The sequence below is a fragment of the Hetaerina americana genome, unplaced genomic scaffold, assembly GCF_022747635.1.
Source record: "Hetaerina americana unplaced genomic scaffold, ioHetAmer1.1.p SCAF_4, whole genome shotgun sequence".
Classification (NCBI taxonomy): Eukaryota; Metazoa; Arthropoda; class Insecta; order Odonata; family Calopterygidae; genus Hetaerina; species Hetaerina americana.
This window is the reverse complement of record NW_027286985.1, coordinates 102,584,855-102,611,220: the sequence shown is the minus strand read 5'-3', so window position 1 is coordinate 102,611,220 and position 26,366 is coordinate 102,584,855. Positions and strand designations below refer to the sequence as shown.

Genomic DNA, 26,366 nt, shown 5'->3' with positions numbered 1-26,366 from the left:
TATGCTTTACAAAAGCTACATTAGAGTCAATGTGGCTTGAAAGCTACACTGATGTACCTAATATCAATAATGGCAGCGGTAGTCAATGTAGTTTATAAAAAAATAGCAGCATTGATGCACATAATATCAATGATGGCAGTGGTGGTCAATGTGGCGTATAAAAAAGAGCTGCATTGATGCACATAATATCAATGATGGCAGTGGTTGTCAATGTGGCGTATAAAAAAGAGCTGCATTGATGCACATAATATCAATAATGGCAGTGGTTGTCAATGTGGCGTATAAAAAAGAGCTGCATTGATGCACATAATATCAATAATGGCAGCGGTACCCGAGCTTATCCTAAAGCCTATGCAACCTACGGTTACCTCTTTTCTTCACGGCAAAGCGACTGCAGTCCGTGTATCGCGATATATATTCGCAAATCACAATGGCGATCAATGGAATCAACTACAATTTTCAAATATAATCAGCAATACATTTTATTTCAATTAAAAAGTACAATTTGCATACTCAATGATCGTTTGTTTCAGGAGAAACCGAATTTTATTTATTACGTATAGGATTTCGAAGATTTATGACGAATTGGTAATAGCTGCTCAGTCCCTACTCGATGGTTGACTTTCATGATTCTCACCACAAAAACAACGTTTAAGGATCTTGAAGACATTCGTGCGACTTGGTCTTTCCTTCTCCTCACAAGAATCACACAGACGGCTGTGGGTTGCTGCTGAATTTCATCGCTTAACCCTAAGAGTTGTAAACCAACTTAAGGAGCAATTCTGCCGCAGTGAAGCACTGGAGCATACCTGAAAATTTTGTGACTAAAAAGGCAAATTAACCGTGTCGTCCGGTTTGTTGGTTATCCAGGGATAAAATGTTGAGATTTCTCATTGATTCGGTGTCCACTTTATTATAAAACGTAACTGTTGACTCTAAAACGTTGACTGTTAGTGTAGTCAGAGCGCGAAAAAAACGCCATAATATATTTTATTACTATTTATGAAGGAGGACAAATAACGAAGGTGGACTGAGATATTTCTAAAACAGAGTATTCCTGTAATTTAGAAGAGTCATGATTGAGCGAACGCGTCATATAACTACTACGTAATTCTTTCGTGGCGGACTTAGGGTAGTGGATAAACTGGAACGTGCGATATTAATTCGTATTGTGAAATACGGAAACGGTAAAAAAAATGGGGACGACCAGATATAAACGACCCACCGACGACGTCGGTCGCATATGCATACAGGCCTCTCGTTCCCTCGGCGTAAACGCGAAATGACATATCATCTAATTAGAAATGGGTGCATCCCACCTCTCACTGAGTGTTGATGATGACCGAACAATTTTTACTTAAAAATGAACAATACAAATGGAATTGTTTACTTCCAGCCGTAGACACGAGCGTGGCCATTTGCTGTAGAAATTAGTTCTGGTAGTTGGGACGGTACTCTTGTCCTTGGGTGCTGTTGGCTTTGCTGTCATTCCATTTCACTCTATAAAATGCGGAAACATCTTAACTCAGTTTTTTAACTGAAGAGAGTAAATACGGCAGGAATATTCATTTATAGAACGAGGATATAATATTTTTAACTTATGCGTTCATTTAAAGGTTTTTCGGTTATTCTGAATTCCTGGTATATGAAAATATAATGGTGATTTGTGTTCATCTTGTGTCTACGATGCCATCCATGTGTTCATCGTGTCAATGACGAAGTTTGATTTAAATTTAAATGTTATCCATTTTAAAAGAGGTATGTGATGTCATCTGTTAATGAATATATGTCATCTCCTAATAATTTGCACATGGGATCCTCACGAAGTTAGATTAATTGCCGAATTGGATCGCGTGTAGCGTAGAGGAGCTAGATTTGTAAAACGTTGTTATGGTGAACTTAGTGGCGTATCCAGAATATTAGAGCAGCTAGGCTGGGAATCACTCACGGAGCGAAGGTTAAATTACAGATTGAAGCTCTTGCATAAATTGGAAGGACGTCTCATTAGCATTGATGTTGAGAATGTATTATTACCCCCATCGTACTTCGGTAGGAGACATCATGTCAATAAAATTAGAGAAAAAAAGTGTAGAACAGATAGATTTAAGACGTCATTTTTTCCACGAACGATAGGGGATCATAATAACATTGTTTTACTACGGTAGGGTCATGTTCGGGTTGAGTTGTTCTGGTGTGTATAAACAAATAAATGAAAAAAATCAGTACAAAGTGTTGGAACAAATCAGAAATTCCGCACGCGACATATGACTACGTTGGTTGAATCGCTAAAATAAAACTTGTTGATTTTATGCACTTTTGTTTGCCTTTCCGCAGTGTCACGGTCTTTTAGGCACATATTTTCCGAATGTCAGCGAAACCAACTCGCATTTGAAAATCCACCCAACCGCCAATAAAAAGAAGCCGCCAAAAACCGACACCTGGTGTCGTGGGAGGGTATTTGACTGCGCTTCCTTTCATTTACTTGACAGCGGGCGCCAAATCGATGAGACGCTCTGTGCACTTCGCAACGCGATTCGTCGGGCACCCCTCGCTCACGCACAAGCCCGCTAACACACGAGCGCGCACATTTGCCCTTTGGCGTGTTTCCCGCTTTCTAGTATCCTCCACATTCCAGCTGGCATCTGCACCCTCCCTCCCTCCACCTCCTCCTCTTCGCGACCGTCCCCCCCACCTACCCACACCCCCTCCCCATCTATCCTCCGCACACCCCCTCCCCGAGGCACCTTCTTCCGCATCCACTAATGACTCCTCCCGGAGGCGCACGCTCTCAAAATCTCTCTCGCGAGTGCTAATGTCGTCCCAAACGATACAGGCCGTGGTTATTTTTACGACGCGCTCTCAACCTGCGCCAACTTAGTCCCCGTCTATGTACTTAACGTGCACAATTTTGTGCATAATACATGACTAACCGCGGTGGTATTTTTATTCTCGAACGCCTCTGTAGTTGTCGGGCACGGAATGGAATCGTTTTCCGAAACGTCGAAAAAAAAGGCCCCGCGTACATCGCTCGCGTGCATTCGATTGGAAGGCGGAGGTTTAAAATGTGACTCCGCGGTAGCACGCCACCGAGCGTCCGGAAGGGGGGAGGGTCATAAGAATGATCGTGCATTATGCAGGTGGCTAGTTTCAGAGAGAGATTTGAGTTCCGCGGAAGAAGGTCTTTTCGGTGGGGTGAAAACAGCTTTTCATCGAAGTGCTACACGAACTTAATTTCAATACATTTTGCTACGGAACGCAGTTTCCATGTTTAACGCCGACAGTCAAATGTTTTATATTTATAGAAATGTTTATATCATAATATATAAATTTTTATATTCATATAAGTATATATATTATTCAGAGAAATGGATTAAACTTGAATAAGAGTAGCTATTGGTTATCTCTGGTGAATGAATATTTTTAAAATTGTATTTCCTTTACATTTTATTCGTAGTAACTTCGAGAGGTCTTAACTATAGGCTTTTTATCACGACGTAAAATTGTAAATTAATGCTTTCCCTAACTTCGGCTTTGGCTATTTTTTTTAATTCAAACCATAATTTATACATTACTGACCAAAGAATACTATAGCTTTTTACTATTAATTTTATGCAGACTCTGCGCAACTAGCAAGTAAGTCACATAGTCACACAATAACAATGGATTTTGAGATAATTGGTTCTGTGCGATTTTATAAATTGTGTTGAAAGTGCTTGAAATCCTTTTTCTCTGGGAAACCCACTGAGACATCTCCCGTGTTTAGAACGTACACACTTGGAAAGTTAGGTAACCCTCGAGTGTGGTCGTATTGCGAAAGAATTCCATGTTTTCAACTCATTAATTCAAGTGGAATTACTGAATCTCTGTCGCTTCCAAAACGTTCCCTTGGTAATTTACTCGAAATTTGTACTCAGGACCATCTGAGAATACGTGGCTGGGTTATTTATGTGGACTCGACGCGTAATATTATTTTTAAACCATAAGGTTCCGCAAAACTCATATGCACAGCGGTGGTAATATTTATTAAAGGGGGTGACTGACAAGTGAGGCAGTTTGCGTCATTAGGGATGAGTGGGTAATTTGGTAGGGGTGGGATTTTCAGGGAATGGGAAAAGAAGGGTGGAGGGAAACCTCGTTATGGCATTAGCCTCCTCTCAACTAAAGATTCCAAGGGGGTTCGCAATATAATGTCCCATCCTGCAGACAGCATACTCCACTTGAAGTGCTCTCCATATAGCACTCAAAGTAGGTATCGAGATACCTTTGGAAAAACATATACATTTAAAAAATATTATTCCAATGAATAAATGTTGAACGAAATGAATGGTTCCACATACCATAGTCTTTCGGAATTTCGTAGCAAATCTTCGAAGCGATTGGGAAGGTTTAACCTACGAAAGGTCTTGAGGAATTTTCTAAAAAACATTGTGCCTTTTATGTGAGTTTCCTTCGAAAAACACTCCACTCCCCACACGCGTTACAACCAGTCAGTGAAATGTTTTTTAAGGAATTGTGTAATAATAGATAAAAAATACTCACATGATAACTCAGTTGTGTGATGTATAGTACTTGGTCTCAAATTATCGAGGGAATCGAGATGGTGCGGGGGCTAACGTACTGGCTTCCCACCCAGAGGGCCCGGGTTCAGATCCCGGCGGTGTTGAATATTTTTCAGAGGCATCTCGATCCCTACTTGAGGTGCTTTGTGGAGGGCACTTTGAGTGAGTACGCCGTCCGCCGGATGGGACATTAAGCTGCGGACCCCTTGGCGCCTTTCGTAAAGAGTAGGCTAATGCCGACGCCGGGTTTCTCTCCACCCTTCATCCTTTCCTGTCCATCCCCTATGGCGCAAATGACCTCAGCTGTCGGTCGCTTCCCCTAAATACTACTACTACTCAAATTATCGAGTCACTCCTTGACGACACCTGTACTTATAGAAATATAGGCCACATTAATTAGATTCGTCGCAAATTATCATAACATAGAAGGTATTAACTATTAATGTCACATCAGTCATGGATAAATCGGGGAAAAATCTCAGCAGCTTCCCGCTCTGAGAGCGGTGGCGCGCTAAGGAATCCACTTTGGCAGACCTCGGGAGTGCCACAGAGGTACTATTTTCGGTTCCTTCACATTTTTAGGAGTACTGAAAACACAGCGAACCGCTTATATATTCTCATATGGATAACCGAGTTGGTGAGATTGAAAGGAAAATTAATATTCTTGGATTACGTGTGTACATGTATGTATTGGAAAAGTCAAGTGAACGTTTTCATGCGTGTCTTGGATAAACTAACGTCTGTAGAATTAACAGCTCACGTAAACATAAAAGTAATGTTCTCCGAATGTTGAGGGTTCCATCCCCGCCAGGAACTCCACATTTCATGGAATATCAAGGTTTTTTTGAGCATAACTCGGTTAGAAACGAGTTAAATGATAAATTCTAAAGTTAATTTGATGAGTAATTCTAAACTCGCTATTTTATTTTGTTCTTCTCTTTTCTACGTAAAGCGTTTATTTTATTAGAAAAAACTTGATACGTCAAATAAATTCTTCTGAAGAAACGGGGGTTCTTATAAAAATAATTTTAGAATGGAATCTATTCGAAAAGAGAGGAAGAAAAAACACTTCAGCAATAAGAAATGCGATTGTTCGTCAGCTCCGAAAATGACCGATTATTTCTTTGACAAATGGGCACATTGTTTGACATTAGCTTCGCAGCCGTTTATGTATTTTTTATTAACTCGACCATTAATTTAATTCAATTTAACGCAAATTTAATTAAACTCAAAAGTTAATTTAACTCAAAAGTTAATTCTTATTAAAGCTACCTGACATTAATTAATTAATTTTATCGGGCTTTATTTATGGACTCAACGTCAAAGTCAACTTGCTTAAGTCTGCCATGGAGGAATGAGCGGTTCGGATCTCCGCGGTCTGCACTGGGAGTACCGCGCCGAATGTAATCCCGCAGCTATAGTCCTGGGAAACGGCATACACCTGCTTCACTTTTGGGAGACAACGGAGAAAGAGTTCAAAATGAGATATTTCGAGTGCCTGATATCGAGAGACGGTTCGGCGATGAAGGTGACGGCGCAGCCTTAGGTGATTCCGCAGGGATGAGGAACCAAATTCTAGCAGTCCAGGAATAAATTATTATTGCCGTCTCAACTTCCACGGGGAGCCATTTTCTCCTCCTCCTCGTTTCTCCGCGACAGGCTAAAAAAATTGCTTTGAAATATCCGTATTTTCCTGAGGGTAAGTTCGTTTCGGAACTCGGAGGGATTTGTCCTCGCGGTCTCGATGTAATAAGTGTTTGGGCGTTGTTTACATGCTCCTTGTGCTGCTGAGACACCTCTTGGCGGCAAAAAAGGGACCGGGGAGATATAAAAAAACAAATTGAAGAGTTGGGGAATGCCGAGGAGGGGAAGGATACGCTAGTTTGGCCCAGTTTGAGGAGGGGCGGCGGGACGAGTGTGGGTGTCGCAGGGCGAGTGGGGAGATCGGGGGTTGGGGAATGGGCAGGGTCCCAAAACCCCCGCAGACGCCCTTGGAGGAAGGAGGGGAGTGTGACACCGCGCGCGGGGGTGGGGTGGAGAACGGCCGGGGGTAGCGAAAGGAGAACCTTCTCCCTCGAAAGTTTTCACGCCTCGGGCAAGGAGGCCCGCCATCTTCCACTTCGAATTCACACGAGGTGAAATTAAAAACGCGAATGAAAGGGAATGTTAATGGAACACTTTTAAAAGGGAATTATTTAAAATAAGTTTTTGCCGGAGAAGTTAATTCATTGTCCCGCTTCCGCCAACCAAAATAAAGATAGCTAGTTGATTCTGAAAGAAATCTTACGGAAAATTCTCGTATTCATATGGCTGGGGAGGCGATGATATCCCGAGAACCGTCCATGAGTCTATTAACCAGGTACTGCACGGCGACAGGAGTTGACTCGCATAGGCGTTCACTTGGAAGGCCGAATATCGTGTAGGGGTACACGATATTCGGCCTTCATGTTGATCACAGCCACTTCTACACGTGAATTCAATTCATCGACCGTGGCCGACAATCGATTCTTCGAATCAGCATCAGCCGTCATGAGCGAGTGTGCCACAGTGGACAAAAACTTCTAATGTAACGCGTTCACGTGACGTCCTCGAGAGAGAGGAATGGTGGTCGAAAACAAGGTCTTATGATTCTAATAGTATGGGGAGCTTGGCCATGGTTTTGTAATGATCGGAAAATATGCGAGGGAAGAAAGAATATGTAAATCCATTGGTGTTGGATCACTCTTCTCTTGTTCTATCCAGGTTATAAATAAAGTGTTCAGGGTCTCAATAGCTACTTCTCTTTAGTAAAAGTAAATGCATCTGCTGGAAAAATTTCCATCTAGCTAACGTCTTTTTGTGATTGGTAGTGTAAAGGTTTATTTCAATAACCCCGTCGTAACAGTTTTTCAAAATTTAAACGATTCTTCGGTGTCCTTTGTCTAAATCCTCGCTTAAAGCCTTCTCCTATTGATCCCAAAAAACTTTCCCAACATTTCAAAGATAGTCTAACCAATGTGACATAACACCTCACTTAATTGTATTTTCTTACAATCATAATGAATTGTTCGTCAAAATTTTCAATCGAATTTTCTTCCGGTGTCTTTCTTCCATGCAATTTTGGAGGCAAGATTACCGAATTTCTACTTGGTGGCGATCTGAAAAGTTCTCTGCCTTACGTGTATGTTGTACGCGATTCTGTGGTTCCCATTTCCTCAATACCGAAAGTTCATTGTTACGAATCTGTTAATATTTCATCATTATCCCCCTTAAATACTCAGTTGTGAGTTATTATCTGAATGGCGAGAGGGTAGCCTCATCAGCTAGAGTCCTCTTTTTTAAAGTAAGTATAGTGGTCGTCTGCGGGTAAATCGCTGCAGTAAAAACGGCGGAAATTATTCCTTTGGACACCTAAAACTTCGAGGAATTTCTGAGTTGTCCTTTGTACGATCGTGAAAGGGGGGGCAGGTCAAGTGACCCCGGTGGGAGCCCACCTATCACGCCTCCTCCGAATTCCAGCCGACCCGTTTCGCCCCATGCCCAGGCAGTGCACGCCCACTATTAGTTAGTCCGACGGCTCCGGTTTCGACTTCCACTCGCCTCGAGAGTTCAGACGCTTGTTTTGTCGCGTGTACCTTTCTTTTGAGTGGAGTTCATCGAGGGCAGCAGGCCTCCCCGTCGGGCATGTGCAAAAAACAATTATCATCGCTTCGACTGAAACGTACCACTGATATCAAACAGAAGAATGCCGTCTCCCTCCCAGCTATTCGGAACTATATCTCTTTAATTTTCCCATTAGTAAGATTTAACCGGCATTTGTGGAAATGACGAATGTCGTGCGAAATTAACGCAGCATCGATTTCCAAGAAAGATTTAACTAAACGATCCGGTTTTAACACAACCATGTACACCTCCTGAATTAAATTATTTTGCTTAATTCCGTTGCAGTTTAACAATTTCATCTTCACATGCACATTGTTGTGCTAAATAATGGCTACACAATTATTAGTTAGCGATTAATAAGTTAATGTCATCCATTAATCGTCATTATTATCCGACCTGCCGATTTGGAATGAGGTTTGAATTTTTTTCCGAGCTGTAAGTACTCGATCGAAATCTTTGTGATTAGTTTAATCTGGCGTTGAGTTTTAGAGCTTTTATGGAACCCATTACAGTTTCGAAAGTGATTGCATGCCGCTTTCTGGAGCTATTTTCATGAACCGGGAGACTTTTCTCTGTGTTTTGGTTAACTTCTCGATTCAGTGTTTTCTGGAATGTGAAAATCGTCTTTTCCTTTGAGTGAACCTATCAGAAAAACATTTTAGGGAATATTTTTGGCAGCAGAAGTCGCACATAAAATAGATTAGGAATCCGAGAGCTACCCGCACAATAACTGAGCGGCTTTTTAATATTTATTTCCCCCCCCCTCCACCTCTTGGAGGTTGGAGGTCTTTTCGCGTCGTAATTCCCTCACAACGTAAATCGTCAATTCTCCGCAGCACGGAGATGTCTGAGATTCGAACCCGCGGCCTCCGGGTCAGTGGCCACTTAGGAGCGCTCTCCGAGAGGCCAGGCCGCCCCACCAGCCATTTGCACATCTCTGTGAATTAGTGGCGGGGAGGGGAGCGAGGGAGTTACTGCTGCAACCCGTAAGCACGCGGCCGAAAGAGGCCGGGGAAGGGCGGTCGAGGGAAAGGGCCCGAATGGACGGCGCTGGAATGGAAAGACGGAAGGGAGGTCGTTTGAAAAGGCTTTTTAATTACCGGCGATGGGCGAAGTAATCGCCAATTATTTTCCAACAAGCTGACTGAAGCTCCCGATGCAATTGTTAATTCAAACCGTGAGCGATTCTCGAATGCCTCTTCGAATGACTGGACGGTAGTGAGGCTGAAATCACCAAACAAACGTTACCCATCGATAGCATAATGCACGTATAGTAAGACAAAAACAATTGTAGCTCATTAATCATCACGGCACACGTCGAGAGAGTTAATAGCAATGATTCTATGCATTGATTTCTCTTTCGATATTGAAACCAGCGGTAATCCGCAAAGACAAAGAGACGGAGCGGAGGTATTAGATGACATTGCAAGAAATGAACACGTTGGAAGAAGGTGGTGCTTTGTTGAATGACCTTTAAGTGTAATCCGAGCTAAGACGATGAGCTATATTCATATGGTTGCGAGTTCCATTCTTATTCTGACCAAAGAAAAAAACTATAGAGTGGAACGGATAGTTTTTTAACGAATAATGTATATTAGCAAACGTAAACACGTGAGGAAAATTTCGCCATCATTGTCACAGACATGTAGTATTGAAGTTGAAGGTATACTAATGTGCGCCTCTAAATGACTACGCAGCGCGCTACAGAATCGAGAAAGGATCGATGAAAATAAAGAAAAGGCTCTTAATTTATAAAAACCTAAGCTTTATTATAAAAACTCTCAAATTCACGATCCATTATCCCCTAATTACTCACGTACATGCGTGTTTACGCTTTCATTACTTTATTAATTACCAATCTTTATAAAATATTATTAATAATATTAGTTTTTACACAGTGTTGTGAAAGTTTCCGTTAATTTAATTTGTTAGTTAATATTTACTGCGCTACAGATTTATTCTAGAAAATTCGCTAAAATTTTACGGATATTTGCGGGTATTATTTCCTAGATGTAGGGACTTAAGTTTCATGAGATATTACCGAAGTTCATATTAACCCGTCAAAAGGCTATAAAGGGACACATCCATTTAGAAAATCTATTATCGCGCTCGATATTCTTCCTCGAATGCGATGTGCAATGAACTAACGCATATGCAGCCAGCCAATCAGGCATCACGACAACCAAACTCACAATGTGGAATCCCACCGACCATGAACACGAATTTATTTGAAACAGTACAAACTGCTATATAAATTACGGTCATAAAAAGCTCAATTTTATTCCCATGTAACTGTAATTACAATTGTTCAATCCTAACAAAATTATGAAAGCTGTTTAATCGCAGCAAATTCATTAGTGTGATATTGCATTTGCTGTTTGTTCGAAATTCCTCCGCGAATCGCAAGGATTGGCGACCGCTGAACTGACTTGACAAATGAAATTGCATTTTGTACCAACGAATCCGAGCAAGTTGCCAATTTCGAGTCTTCACCCAAGAATACTTCAACAGCTGGGCATTCACCGAACACTGCGTTCTTGTGAAAACAAAGTTAAATATCAACTGTGTTTTCACGAGGCAACCCGACCTCTGATGCACCATGTGCTCAAACAAAAAATTCTCTTTCTTTAACCTTTTTTTGTGCTGCTTCAAGATTACTACTTCATATTTCCTCCATTCACAACGGGAGGGAGAAAAAGTGAATGAGCGGGATGCATGTATTTCAAAATAATTGAATTCGAAGGCCGAAGGTGATAAATGGGAAAATATTAGTTAGAGTTTAAGAAGTTTAAGATATGAATGAGAGGTATAAATTATGAAAAATTGATGAGGGGCTCTAATAATGTATTTCTAGCGTGTTTAGGAGAGGGAAACGACATTATGTAATGATTTTCCATGTCTATCCAAAAACTACTTCAGATAAATAGAATAGCTGTAATAATAAAAGCCAACGGTATTGTTAAACGGGAAGTTGTGTTTGACAGTTGACCTATTGCGCTCTAAAGCTCTAAGGCGTGTGAAGGTTGAGCGTACGGAAAAGGGCGGAGGACCGATTCCCATACCTTCACCCCCTTTTAGTTTCCTATGATAGTTAAACTGACCGTACCTGAAGCAACCTGAGTAAAATCTTGATTGAAGGAAACTTGGTCAAAAAAAGTTACCCGTCTCTAAAAATATTTTTCCTTATTAGTGGATATAGTTTTAAGCTCAATTCGTCGAGATTAGATAGGTTATTCTAAGTTTGAGTTTATGATTTAGCCAAAATGTGTACGAACTGTGTTTAAAATGCGTTTGTGAACCAATTCTCCGGAAAAAATTATAATCCGGGATGATGCTATTCGAGAATAATTCAAAATTGCCGATCCAGGACTGACGAACTTTCGAAGTTTTTGACCATGACCGATTCAAATTAAGATATGCAAAAATCGTCATTCTCCGTGGAGCCTAAGCCAGAAACGAGCCCGTGTCCGACTATCCTTCCCAAGCTTGACCCCACACGAAGCGCCAAAAATCGAATATCTCCATGAACTAGCGAGGGAAGCAAGTCATTAAAACGTTTTCATCGCAAATGACACGCAGAGCGCTATGAACACGATGAACAACCATTTGAATTCGCGTTGGCTGGACCAAATTCTAGCGAAAATCGAAAATATCCGCGGGAAAATGATAGCCCGGAGAGAGGGGGAGGGACACCAAACCGATGAGGGGCCGCCAATGTCCGAACTCGGACGCGAGGGTGCGGGACTCTCGTGTATCGGAGACTGCGTGGAGTGGTCCACGAGGGAAAGGGTTAGAGAGGGGGGTTGGAGAGTTTGATAAAGAGGGGGTGACGCAAAGTGGAGGTCGGGAGTGGGAGGGATGAGTCCACCTCACCAAGGCCCTCGAGGAGTGCGTGTGCGCGCGCGCGCGTGTGCGTGTGTGTGGGAGGGAGGGTTGGGGGGGGGGAAGGGAGGGAGGGAGTGAGAGGGTTGCTTCCCGAAATGCCTCTCGTCAGAGTGTCGCTTGAGAGGCCCACGGCAGGATCGCCCTTCTCCCTCTTCGGTACGTAAGAGCAACCCCTCGACCGAGGGCCCCGCGTTCACCCCCGCCCGCCGGGTGCAATCCCTGTGATAACCCCCGCGTTCATTCACTCTCGCTTTTTTCCCCATCGCTCCTTCTACTCTCCAGCCGGTGCCCGTGAAACCAAGGGTTTGTGCGATTCAGTGAGTGTGTGATTCACGGAGATCTATTTCGGTCATATCCCAGGAGGTTTTTTTTCCGTGAGTCCCCTGTCGTCTTGGCAACTCGGCGACTGTTGGTGCCTGTCGTCCTGCGCGATCAAGGGACCGCGATTTTGGACCCACGGTGGAGAGTAATGATTTCTCAGTCGTAGGATATCGCAAATTTTGGTGCTGCTCGTTCGTTACTGCGTGAACCCCAATAAAATGGAGATGTTCTTTTCTTGCGTTGCAGTGAAATACATTAAAGGAGTTTATATGGAGCGGTGGAAAGATCTTTTTCGGTTGTTTTCCAAGTAAAGATCGTTTGAACCCTTTATTTTTACAAGTTCCAAGTGATCATGTACCATTTGGACCCTGAATGAGACCCACGGGGACCAACTGCTCTGCGCAGGTATATACTATATTTTAATATGTCAACGTTTCAATTAGTGCGAGATCTTCCGAATGCTCTCGCATTGTTAACTACGCAGCTGAACGTCTGTTTCCCGCTATTTCTCCGTTAACTGTATATTTTATTGCATGTTCTTACCTTTCTCTAATCCGTGCCGTCTTAAATAATTAGTTATATAGAATTGTTATAACTTCATCTGGTAAGTAATAACTGCGCATTCACCGCTTAAAATGTTTTAATTTGATATTCAGTCGGTGCGTTATAATTACTAGGTAAATTTAAAAAAATCAATTCGACAATTAGACACCTCGAAATAATTGATGGTGTCCGGCGTAACTTTATGGAATCGATACATATTGGAAATTAAAAAATACTAACTTTGTGATTCCACTGAAAATTTATTTCGATACGACCCGGATTTCGACGTTCAAATCATCTTCTCGAAAATGGCGATACTTCTCGAAGTCCTAAAACAAAATATTCGCCATTAGCTTTTGGGTAAGTCGTTATCTTTTTATTGTCATGACAGTTAAAGTTTTTACTGCTAAGGAAAACAGATTAGTTTTTAACCTGTGGTTGTATTCGGGAGAAATTGAAAACGTGCCTGAGACCATGCGTAAACTTTTGTTTGGTGAAAAATACGAAACAAAACGTGACCCTGGGTACGTAAGGGGTCTTAATTACTGCCAACGTAGCTCCATTTTGGATTATTTTCCGTTTACTATTGGCATATTTCGGTAACGCTTTGCGATTCGGTGACTCATAAGGAGCAGCTGGCTGGCACGATATTTGAAGAGGATGTCGAAACCCTTCGGAAAGTGGCGCTTTCGAGAAGCTTTTTCCCAACCGACGCCAGCTCGGCCTAAGGAGAAAAATTCCAACACTTCTAGCTCAAGTTTTTTATACCCCGTTCACATCTACAACTTACCGCAACTTACATCAGCAGCCTGCGAGGGTGTGTGGCAGGGGGTGTAAGGCCGCTAGCATTCAGTTTAATTGGTGATTAGTGTAATTATGTAATATTTTATTTTCGGTTAATTCAAATATCCGTACGCAATTATCTATGCTGTTATGGCCATGAATATTAATATGGAAAAATAACTACGAAAATCACTCTGTTCGGCTATCAAATTTCATTAGCTTCTCATTATGGTCTTGCTTACTTAATAATTGCGGGGCAAAATTCATTCCCTATAGGTCAGCATTAATCTCAGGCGATTTGTATTTTAGTTAGATGGAAGGTGTATCAAGTAATGCTAATACTCTTAGAGATGACGCGCATGCCGACATCATCCTAGCATTCATAAAAAAAACTTGGAAGATTACAAAGTTGAATAATTTACGAGTTGTATTTATTTAGTAGTTTAAGTTTTGTATATGATCTTTGTGTTTACAGTCGCACACAATACAGAATATCCTATAACGTTGGGATGCTTCCTGTTTGCTGAAAGCAAATTTTCACGAAAGTAGAAGCAGTTCGCATTGTTTGCATAGGTGGGCTGGAATTGGGAAATTTGTGCATGATTTCATCATTATTTTCATCATAAATAAACATTTAATCCAATTTAGATCGATTTCCTATCAGTGAACCTTCAGTGTGTCCTCAGTCGTCTATAGGCTAGAGGTACCTATCGTTGAGTTATAAAGGTCGAAAATAATTCTCCGCAATCTCTCTATACAAGTGATGCAAGTGGCAGCTTGCTTATCCGAAGTTATTAGACTGGCAGTTTTATGACGTGCCTAAGTTCAAGAAGCAATATACGTTAAATTGAAGCTTAATAAAGACTAATAATATTTAGCGAGAAATTTAATTATCATTTTACGGGACAAAGTTTATTTTTTGATCAAAATAACGAATGGAATATTGAGCCATTGGGGCGACCAATCCAATCATTATCGAGTAGAATATTGAAATGATTATTAACAGAGACAGTAAAAAAATACTTTCTATTGACAATGTAACTGTGATGAATGGACGGAAGTGTTGATTTGGTTCTCACACACTGGATGCGAACGTTCCTCGGAAATCCCGACGGATGAGGCAAACTGGGAGGAACTAGCGGTTTGCTTTCTTCATTCTGGTTCCTATTTTTATCCGAAAAATTATTTACTGCCAACACGAATAAGAACTTGAAACAGTAAACAACTCGGTATACCATGTTTAAGAAAAAATATATGAAATGAAATTTAAATAAAAAACAGCGTAGGGTGACTAGGAGATATTACAACCAACCAATTTAAGTCTATAATTTCGACATGTTACTACTCCAGAATACATTTGTATAATATGACGAAACTCCATGATACATTTCAAAAGCCTAACTCTTGTACAAAAAATCTCTGTTTTTAAAGTAAGCGAAGGGACAGAACAAACGTGATATATCTTTCTTCCACATAACTCCTCAATATTTTTTCCGTTTTTGGAAGCCTAAGTTCTACTACAAATAAAGTGGTTTGGAAGCGAATACTAGGCATGAAGAATTATTATGAACTTTAATGTTCACGAACACACTACCGCCGTATTTGGAAGCTGAAAATCTTATTTTTTTTGGGCCTTAGGTGTTGATGTAAATATTTAATCTTTCTCTATCCCTGGATCCCCTCAAATATCCGAGTGTGCTCCAATTTACTTCATCAATAACTCGCCTAGAGTGTCAAACCCAATGATAGAACAGCAACTGTTAACCTTTCGTGTTGATGAAATCATACGCAGATGTATAATTTTTGCCTTACAGTATTAATGATCACATGTTATGCGATTCATCATCGGTTGGAATGCGTCTTGCGAGTAACAGTGCAGATCGGTTTCGTCAAGCGCTATTGGGTCGACTATTCTTATCCCATTAGGGGTGCACCGTAGGCGTTGTGCAATATGTGCTTTCGAATCTACGACTTAATATCGAGGGCTTCTGAAAAGAATTCATTCTTCAATTTTAACTGAATTTTTGACGCTAAAATGTGGCGGTATTTTACCGTTTAACGCTGAAATATACTGATCGGCGCGGCGTGGCAGGTCAAGAGGGTGGAGCTTTCGACGGTTGAACGGAGGGCTCCGGGTTTTAATCTGGATGATTTCCAAGGACACCCCAGGTAAACATGAGGTGCCTGATTTTCTGGGAGTCAGATCTTAGAAATCGCAGGATGTATGCGGTTCAAGTTGTGCCTCAAATTACCAAGAGTTTCGGGTTGATTACTCTAGTGTTTTGACTTAAAAATATATAAATACGCAAATTTTATTTTCCCCCATTTCACATTCGAAGTGCTCATAGCTGGCCAATGACACTGAAGTCGCTTTCAAGACCAGACGATTTAGATTATACCTCGATTAGCTAGAATATCTCGGCTAAGCGGCGAAATATGCCTTCTGCCAGAGCAAAAATTTAATGTGCACTTCAGTTTATCTGAACGTTTGTTTCATGAGGCTACGTTTCTTCAATGCAGCTCCGCAGGTATTCCGAAAATGTTTTTACCAAGTCCAGGGCGTGACACCCAAGTGTTTCATTTGGTCCACTCCCTATACGTATCTACCTCCTCGAGTGAACATAAGAATTAAGGGATTTCATATTCACTTCATTCCCTATTGCATCGCTACGTTTCGTGATATTCCCACTGCACTTAATTTATCAATGCCATACTACGCTTTTTTTAATTTAGTTCGATATCCCATTCGGATCATCAAGCAATATTTTTTCCTGAAAATACTTTTAAGACTTCATGGTCCATTTGATTACTTACATACCGTAAGAATAAATCGGCATTGTTTTCCATTATTTCAAAATTAATGGCTGCGGTAGATACGATGGGGAAGAAGAAATGACGTTTGCTTGGGAAACACATGGTGCTACATTCGCGAAATCGGAACTAAATTCGAAAAGTTTCTTTTTTTTACAATCATAGTGAAAATCGCAAACACAATTGATGATTACGGTACTAACTACTCATAAATGTATTATAAATGTACTCCCGTGCCAAATCAACATCTTGCATGAGCGGCCACGACTTCTTGTGTCTATTGGAGACAGTTAGTCAGCCTCCCGGGTTTGCTGCGTCGTAGAGGGAGTTCAAACCCTGTGGGTCCATGACGTTGACTTGCGTGGGCCGTTGTCGCGGACATTCGGAAGTCTTTTTCGTCCAAGATAGTCACAACTAGGAGCAAGCACTAACGCCCACCCCTCGACTTTCGTCTTTCCAGGTACATGTCCAAGCAGGGGACGGATCTGGACCTGCTGCGGCAGTTTCAGATCTACGAGGCGGTCCTGCATCACGAGGATGGAGAGGAGAAGGCAGCGCCTCTCAAGCAGCTCGACGAAACTATTCGGTCAGTACCCTCTCCCCCGCCGCCCACCCTCCCTCCCTCCCGATGCAAACGAGTGCATAATCCCTCCTCATAAGCCGCCGTCCTTAAGGTCGGAGGGCGGGCGGGCGGGCGAGAGGAGCGGGCCTTGGTCCACTCGCTCGACCGATGGCCGACAAGGCCACGGAGCCCAGCGCGGACGCGTCTACCTGGAATATCACACCTCTCGGACGGTCCGCTATTCCTCCTCCGTGGCCAAAAACTCGAAAAAAAAACTGGAGAGACATTATTTTTCGTCTCTATTTTATTCACAAAACGATTATTTAAACGATTCCCGAAGGTAAATTCATCGGAAAACCGTTCTTTTAGGGAGGAAAACGCTTTTATGCAGTAAGGAATTGTTAAGTGTAATTTAACATGTTATGAAGTTTCCAAAAGTCTTCTCTCATTGTCAGTTATTTGGCTATCAATTATGAAAGCCTTTCCCATTGCACCAATATACACTAAGATTACGCTGCGCGAACTGAAAACCTTCACTGAGAATCGTAACCCTTCTCTACTGCGTATGTGCAACGCGTAAAGCCCCCTACGCCCTTGGTGTTCTCAGAACTTACAGACGTCCATTATTAGGAGAGGATTATTAACTTAAATATTTATTCAAATTCCATCAATTGAAGTGTATGACATGTGTATCACCAATATGAAATAAGAATCATTCCTTGTACATGTTTACCTGTTCATAAGACCAAATATGTATAATAAGATTGCATATTGCCAGTTTGTCGAGTAAAGGTTAGGCATTTGTATAGTGGAGTATTATTAAATACGTTAAAAAACAGAATTCCATGACATTCAACGTCTATTCAATGAGACCCATCGAAACCAGTACACAGTTTCATGTACTTAATGTTTCTTGTATAATATATTGCTCCTGATGTGCCTCGCAAGTAATCATATACTGAAGATTCCCTTGGAATAAATTTGGCGGGAAATAAAAGTGCGTATTTGCTCCATTTACAGTGGTCTTTATTACGTTCAAAGAAAAGACAAACTGGGGATCGGGATGGTGCGGTGGCTTACATACAGGCTTCCCACCGAGAGGGCCCGGGTTCAAATTCTGGACAAAAAAAACGTATTTCCAGAGTGCTATCCCGATCCCTACATGAGGTACTTTGTGGAGGGCACTTTGAGTGAGTACGACGTCCGTCGGATGGGACGTTAAACTGCGGACCCCTCGGCGCCTTTCGACAAGAGTAGGCTAATGCCGACGCCGGGTTTCTCTCCAACCGTCATCCTTTCCCATCCATCCCTAATGGCGCTAATGACCTTAGCTGTTGGTCGCCTCCCATAAAATCTACTCTCGAGGAAAGAGAAAATGCACAAATACGTATTCAACTCAAACTGATAGTATACCTCTCCAAGCGATTGGTTAGCCATGACCCTCCAGGATATTTCAGATAATCTGCAGTTATAACTCTTCAGAAAGGCACTGCCATTCGGGAAATGTTAAACTCGGAAGTTAGATGGAAGCATCCGAGAGACGCGAGCGGGTCTCGGGCGACGGACCATGGGGAGGGGGAGGGAGTGCGGGGAACATGCACTGCCTTGCGTGCTTAATATTTGCCGCGCGCATACGAAGGAATTTCTTGTGGCATCCCTTTGATACTCCTTCGTGTGCGTGTGTCTACCTTTTTCGGTCGTCCTTTGGAACAGTTTTCCAGGTTGACTTTGGCAATATCAAAATGCGGCCACTTGCTAACTTATTACAGTTCACACCAGTATTAAATAAAACAACAAGGAACTTAATCTTCCTTATGCCCACCTTTTAATCATAATATAATTTATTGGCGCCGCCGTCGACTTGCTCCCTTCAATTCTGCACTACATATTCCCGAAATATTTATTCTGTAAATAATGCAATAGCATGAAAACAATTCCCGCCATCCGCATTTTGAGTCCATGGCAAAGACACGATCTAGCGCTGTTGCACCCGGGGGTCATCGAAGACTGAAGATGCATGAGATCGGACGCATTTTAGTGCATACTTTCCCGATTGAAATATTTCGAGAAAAATTGAGACACAGCATGACAGAGTAAAATTTGGTAACTGGCAAATGTGTTGCTGTCAAATACAGGCGGTGGCGTCTATTTTAAAATCCAATCGCCACAATATGGAGGAAACTGAGGAGTGCTTTCAAAAATTACTTTTATTTGTACCGTCGAGGCTGTGGTGCTGTGAGTGCCAAAGCGAGCCATAGCGTATTGTTCTCCTCCTCCGCCTGCCCAGGGCCCCCACTGCACTCCGTTTCCTTCGCGCGCCCCTTATCTAGCATCTCATAAACTCCCCGACCACCGTTCACACCCACTCTCCTCGTCTCCTCCGCGTTCTTTTAATCTCCCTCGTCTCCCGTATCTCCCGTCGTTCCCGGAAAGCCATTCGAATCCCAGCGCGGGAAATACGAGTCTGTGCGTCTCACCCTGCTCTCCCCCCACCCCCTTTCCTCCTCCCCACACCCCTTACCACCGCCCACTCCCACGGAAGGTGCGTAGCATCTTCAACTGATCCGCTCTTTCCGCGAACCACCGACTGCCCCCTCCCCCCACCCTCAACCCCATATCCCCGGAGGAGTGAATACGCGGAGAGAAAATAAGAGGCCTTTAGTCTCCAAAAAAGGCTAACGCAGACAACTGAGGTGGTGAGACTTGTCTGGAAAGTTTCCCATTGGCAGTATTATACTTTGAATTGCGATAAAGTTCAGCTAGAATAGCAAGAAAATATATTTATAAAAATGAGACCACGAGATGGTGGGGTTACATGCACGATGTTCAAATTTCACTCGCCTGTAATTAGAGCGCTTGCGAGCAGACGGAAACGTGGCCCGCATGCGTTCTACATCCTAAAAGAGGCGCAGGACACTATTGACCCGCCAGGGTGCCTTCATCATGCATACCCTGCATGCTCTCACCGCCTTGTCGACTGGCGGAAGGTCATGGTGGCTCAAGAGACATCTAGAATTCGCTCGCCCTACGTTGGTCAACGAATTCCATGATGCTTTCCTCCAGTGAGGAATAGCTGTAAGGAAAGATATCAAACGTTCCTAAGAATTGTAACGATGAGGGTGTGCGAAAGAGGAATGCGGAGGAAACATCATAGCACTAGGAAAATAGCCGGTGTGACGTCACTCAAGACTTAAGTCAGTCTGAAAAGGTACTCGTCATTTAACTCACTCCACAGAGACGCAGTTATTAACGGCTTACGAGCACTTGCTATGATTCCCTCTTTGCGGTAAACGTGCGCACCTCTTTGCAGAGGTGCGCACGTTTTCCATCGATCACAAACGCTTTTTTAGTCAAACCGCTGAGTCGATTCTGTTTGGCGATACAACAAAGAAATCGGAAAGCAAAAGATTCCCTTGGAGTTTAGTCGCATCAACTTGCTAAGGTACCGGAAACTACCCAATATCGCGGCTGGTTTTCTAAAGGATTAAAAAATTACAGCGATTCATTGAAAATACAAGTAACTGCAAAGAAAACGCATTTTTTGGTATTCAAACTGCACTCAGTGTTTGAAAAAAGGCAGCGAAAAATTGGAGGACGACCCTTTGACTAATGAGGACCTATGGCGAGTACTTCTTGTCGCTGAAAATTACAGTATGCGACTTCGAAATATTCCATATGTATGCTCGGCTTAGTGAAAAGCGATACTTTCATCTCAACATCTAATTAGTACACTGCATGAATAGCAGAGATTTCAATTGACAATCCGTTACAATTATGCATGTGAGCATTTAAATAAAAGAAAAATCTGGAATAATGCTTCGTTATGCGCAGTCATTTATGGAGAATGTTAGAAGTGGATGCAAATGTCTACTTGTCTACTTGAAGGCGAATGAAACAATTGTTCTCTTTGTCCCCTGGTGCCTCATTATCTGCACATTTAAGACGAAGTAATCTCAAGTGTTAGAGCATGTAAAAACGATTTCTGATTCATATTAAATGTCCTTTTATCAGATCAAAACAGCCAATTATTTTCTGTTCTTTTCGCCTGACCTGTTAATTTTCTATCGAAAATCATCGCATATTCACAAATGGTGGCGTCCATGTCTGCTAAAAATAATCGTAGAGATTGAACCAATTTTGTTCCGAAATAATCCGAATAATGCGTACTGTAGAACGAAGGGGAAATGAGGAGCATTGGCATGTTTTAATACTTGTGCGAAAGAGAATCAAGACGGAGGAGTAAGACGAGAGCCAGTAGGGTTGATAACGCTCAAAAGTAATAACCCAACTCGGCCTCGACCCACCGTTCCTCGTGATGGACCCATTTTCCAAGGGCCCCGACCGCATTGCTTCTGGTAGAGTTCCTGCATTTTGTAAACACGGACAGATCACTTATCTGTGGGCAGTCACGCCATGCTACCTGAACGGGGAGGGCGGTGTAAATCGTTTTTTGAAGTTGCCTGTAAGTGTGCAAAATTTTCATCCATTTATGGTTGAAGAGTATCTCGAGTCGCTAAGCAGTCGCAAGTATTTTCATGTGCAAATATTAACACATCGATTACATGTAGCTAAATATGCTTTTAAAAATATTTCACATGATTTATTTCCGATCGAAAAATTCCGACTTAAATATCGATTCACTTCAACGCACCTAATAGCTTCATTATCTATATCACACCGTAAATAAGTTAATTATAAAAGTTATTTCTGGCCAGAAATTACTCTCGGAAGGTAAAATCTATCTTTTATATTATCTACCAGGCCGATGTTTGCATTTATTGCTCGTGAAACGCTTTCACGTTGAAATAAACGATCATAAGTTACGATTCACCTTACTTCCTCGAAGGGTCACGGAAATACGACACTTCATTTACTTGCACATACGTACATACAGTAGGTCCCTCTCGTTCATTAGGGAAAGACAATGTACGGGTGTTCTAACTGGTGCCACTGAGTTTTAAATATTTTTCCAAAGGCATTGAAGCGAGGTAAATTAAATAAATATGTTTGAGAAGGGCCATAGCGTGCTTGGCAGGTACCAAATATGGGTGCACAAGTCATCAGCACCTTTTCGTGCTCGAAACTAATACCTTGGCAACTCTAAAGAGCATGCTGGACGTCGTCAAAAATGTTTAGTTATGAGAAATGATGGAATAGTTTGGAAATCATCTTCTTTAACTGTTGCTTCTTAAAAATAGGTAGTTTTTTTAGCTCTTTTCTGCTGGCGTGGAATAGATTCGGAATCCGTCCTATCAATGGGAGAATGAGTCGGGTTTCCCCGGGGACGACGTTTAAAGGTGCCAAAATAAACTCTTGAAGGTGCAAATTGACTCCTTATGCATAAAAATGGCGAAAATTGTTATAGCAACATCAGTAGTCTTAAAGCACTTGTACTTTATGCGTGCTCTACCTGCAGTCGGAGAATTTCTCGCCTCTTTGATTTAAGACTCCTCTTGTTAATACAAACATCTCCAATCAGGTGGAGACAAGAGCACTGCGAAATCTTACAGATTTTCGATATTTGTGCAGTTATGCTGAGGTGATGTGAACTGAGACACATCGTCCGTTCGACAGCCTTATGAAAAATTTCACCGCCAGTCATCATTCTGACCGAGTCCCGCCTCCTCCTCCGTAGTCCCACCCCTGCCCAAATATTTTAAAAGGTTTGCCCATCGAGCCTCTGCGCTATGATAGGGAGCCACCTTACCCCTGCCTTTGCAAAAAATAGAATTTTCACGCCCACCTTCCCATTGTGAATATTTTATCTAGCAGTTGGTATTTTCACCCGAAATATCAGACTACAATCTGTGGGAATTTTAATGCGCGTACATATCTAATTCAAGGTTACATTAATTGTTGTCTCCCATGCCACGTTTTAAAATTTCCATTGCAACACCGTTAGATATCACCACATTCTACTTTAATTGGTGCGAAGCTTTGGAGAGAGCTCTGTCTAAATCACGCCCCAATAAAGAATGTGTTATTACTGAGGGCCATCTGTCAACTATTGAACGGTTAACCATATATCGTTTGAGTGCACGCCTTTTGAGTGACATTTACAGTAAATCTAACCTATAAATATCTATGCTCAAAAACGATTTTATTGGACGACGTTGTGGATAGCAAAAATACGTATTTGTATAGTTGACGGAGGGTTCACTGTGCTGTCATTGTGGATTTCTGATTGGTATGCCTCTCTTTGCAAGCTTCTACGTTTATCATCTCTCTCGTTCCTCTCCGCAGAAAAACCCTGCGCAACCGGAAGTCCCTGGCGGACTCCGACTCGAGCGAACGACGCAAGTCGCGAAGGCACTCCACCGGGACATCCCCGATGTCACAGGCGCTCTCGAGGCAGCAGCAGCAGGCGAGGAGCGGCGGCCAATGCAACGGCCACCACCTCCGCCTGAGGCCGGCGCGCCCCAAGGGGGCGGACCACCCCGAGGGCGAGGAGGGCGAGTCGTCTTCCTCCTCGTCCTGCCACTCGCCCTCCCCACCGGCCCCCGGCACGCCCAACGCCTCCCCCCTGCAGAACAGCAACCACCGCCATCACCACCACCACAACAGCCACAACAACCACCTGCAGACGCAGTTCGCCAACGGCACGTCCAACAAAGGTACGTTCGCCCGCTCGAATGCGCTGTTCGCCCCTCGCTCGGCTAATCCCACTGCACATCAATCCCACTGCACATCAATTCCACTGCACATCAATCCCACTGCACATTAATCCCACTGCTCATAAATCCCACTGCTCATCAATACCACTGCTCATCAATACCACTGCTCATCAATACCACTGCTCATCAATACCACTGCTCATCAATACCACTGCTCATCAATACCATTGCTCATCAATCCCACTGCTCATCAATACCACTGCTCATCAATCCCACTGCTCATCAATACCACTGCTCATCAATCCCACTGCTCATCAATACCACTGCTCTTCAATACCACTGCTCATCAATCCCACTGCTCATCAATCCCACTGCACATCAATTCCACTGCACATCAATCCCACTGCACATCAATCCCACTGCACATCAATTCCACTGCACATCAATCCCACTGCTCATCAATACCACTGCTCATCAATACCACTGCTCATCAATCCCACTGCACATCAATTCCACTGCACATCAATCCCACTGCACATCAATCCCACTGCTCATCAATCCCACTGCTCATCAATACCACTGCTCATCAATACCACTGCTCATCAATACCACTGCTCATCAATACCACTGCTCATCAATACCACTGCTCATCAATACCACTGCTCATCAATCCCACTGCTCATCAATACCACTGCTCATCAATCCCACTGCTCATCAATACCACTGCTCATCAATCCCACTGCTCATCAATACCACTGCTCTTCAATACCACTGCTCATCAATCCCACTGCTCATCAATCCCACTGCACATCAATTCCACTGCACATCAATCCCACTGCACATCAATCCCACTGCACATCAATTCCACTGCACATCAATCCCACTGCTCATCAATACCACTGCTCATCAATACCACTGCTCATCAATCCCACTGCACATCAATTCCACTGCACATCAATCCCACTGCACATCAATCCCACTGCTCATCAATCCCACTGCTCATCAATACCACTGCTCATCAATCCCACTGCTCATCAATACCACTGCTCATCAATACCACTGCTCATCAATCCCACTGCACATCAATTCCACTGAACATCAATCCCATCACTATGCCTTTCCGCTTCCGCTGTAATTTTAGACGACTTAAACAGATTCTAAGGAGGGTGGTAGACTAGTAGAGCAGAGAGCCCGAGTTCGATTATGGGTATCGACGACAGCTTCACCAGAGAAAGCAATTATTTTGGGCACCAGAACTTCCTGGGAAGCCATAAGTGGCACTGGGAAAGGAAATTCCACCCTTATTACTCTAATATTTGAATGTCACACGCCGTTGGGCGTGTATTGTTAGAATTGGGTGACCTCTCCCCTCACACACCAAACCAACCTTCCGGTTGAACACTGTGAAATTTTTTAAGAGGCTAAAAGGTAACCTGGGAAGTTTTCCTTTTAAGTTTATCTGGTGCTGAAAGAACTTCATGGACCCATTCAAGACGAGGCACGCTTCTTTTCGCTCTGAAAAACTTCCTTTCCGGGGGTTTGCTTGCTTAAGTACATACATACATCGCTGAGTAAGCATTAGAAACTATTTCTTGTTTTCTTAGAGCTGTAAGTGGTATCTTATCTATTTTCAGCCGTAAAAATCTGTGTTCAACATGACAAAATGACAAAAAAGGTGTTATCTCATATTTGCGTAAGAGAATAATCACATGCTGCCACATTATGGGTTTAACATACTAAAACTGAAGGCAATGTTCCTAAACCGTTCCAATACTCTTGGTGAGAAATTTAACAATTTCAAATTGTAAAAATCATTCGCCTTGACCGGGATACCCTTGGTGGGATTGTGGATCCGTCCTCGCAAATTCCAGTGTTAGCAAATGATATCAGAATTGAAAGGGTGGGAGGAAGGACAAGGTAAGTCCAATAACTTAGTAGTTCCGGGGGAAACAATTAAATAACGAGGCTCTTGCGGTAAACTTGAGAAAAATATTATTATTTCACCATCCCCTTCAGCGTGCAGGAAAAGTTATCGTGCATTTCTCAAACCTTCGGTAGAGCAATGCAAGAAATCATTAAGCAAGCAATTAAGCACTTGCTCCAATATACTATATTTTGGGAGGGAAAAAGCTGGCGAGGATAAATGGTAGTACCTATAGAGACAGTTTGTTCATAGCTGCCATTTTCACTCAAAAAGTGCTGTTTGTACCCTGGTGCCATGCATTGTTTGTGAAAAGAATGGGACGAAAAAACTTCAATTTCTCAGGACTCGAGGTAAGACATAAAATGCAAGTATATATAACTGATGACCATGTTTTCTGAATAATAGTGGTGACAATATACACAGGTAATGTGTTAGTTTTTTTTGGTTTTGATGAATAATCTAGTTTCCAACTTTGTTAAGGGAATTTATAAATCTATTTCATCCATGCGGTAAACCGGCGAATCCGCCTCTGGTTTTGTGTGAAAATGGTCATTGCTTATCGTATTGACTTTAAGGAAACCCTTTCTATGAGGACTTTAGGCGAGAGGCCATGAGTGGCCCAAAAGTCATTCTCGCAATAAAATTAAGTAATGAGCGTATTTTCAATTTAAGATGACGCGCGAGCGTAGAAAACCAGTATCAAATGGACCCACTACGGGCTT

The 26,366-nt window shown here is 42.5% G+C and overlaps 1 protein-coding gene across 4 annotated transcripts in view; it reads left to right on the top strand.

Moving 5' to 3' along the window:
* Fhos (Formin homology 2 domain containing) overlaps positions 1-26,366 on the top strand; it is a 323,913-nt gene that overhangs the window by 271,535 nt on the left and 26,012 nt on the right. For all 4 annotated transcript variants that reach the window (XR_011701761.1, XR_011701760.1, XM_071590659.1 and 1 more), the window contains exons 12-13: positions 17,005-17,130; positions 23,350-23,720. Coding sequence is in view for 2 of the 4 variants with exons in the window: in XM_071590659.1 (XP_071446760.1) it covers positions 17,005-17,130; positions 23,350-23,720 (497 nt within the window). In the remaining 2 variants the exon portion in view is untranslated. The remainder of the gene's footprint in view (positions 1-17,004; positions 17,131-23,349; positions 23,721-26,366) is intronic.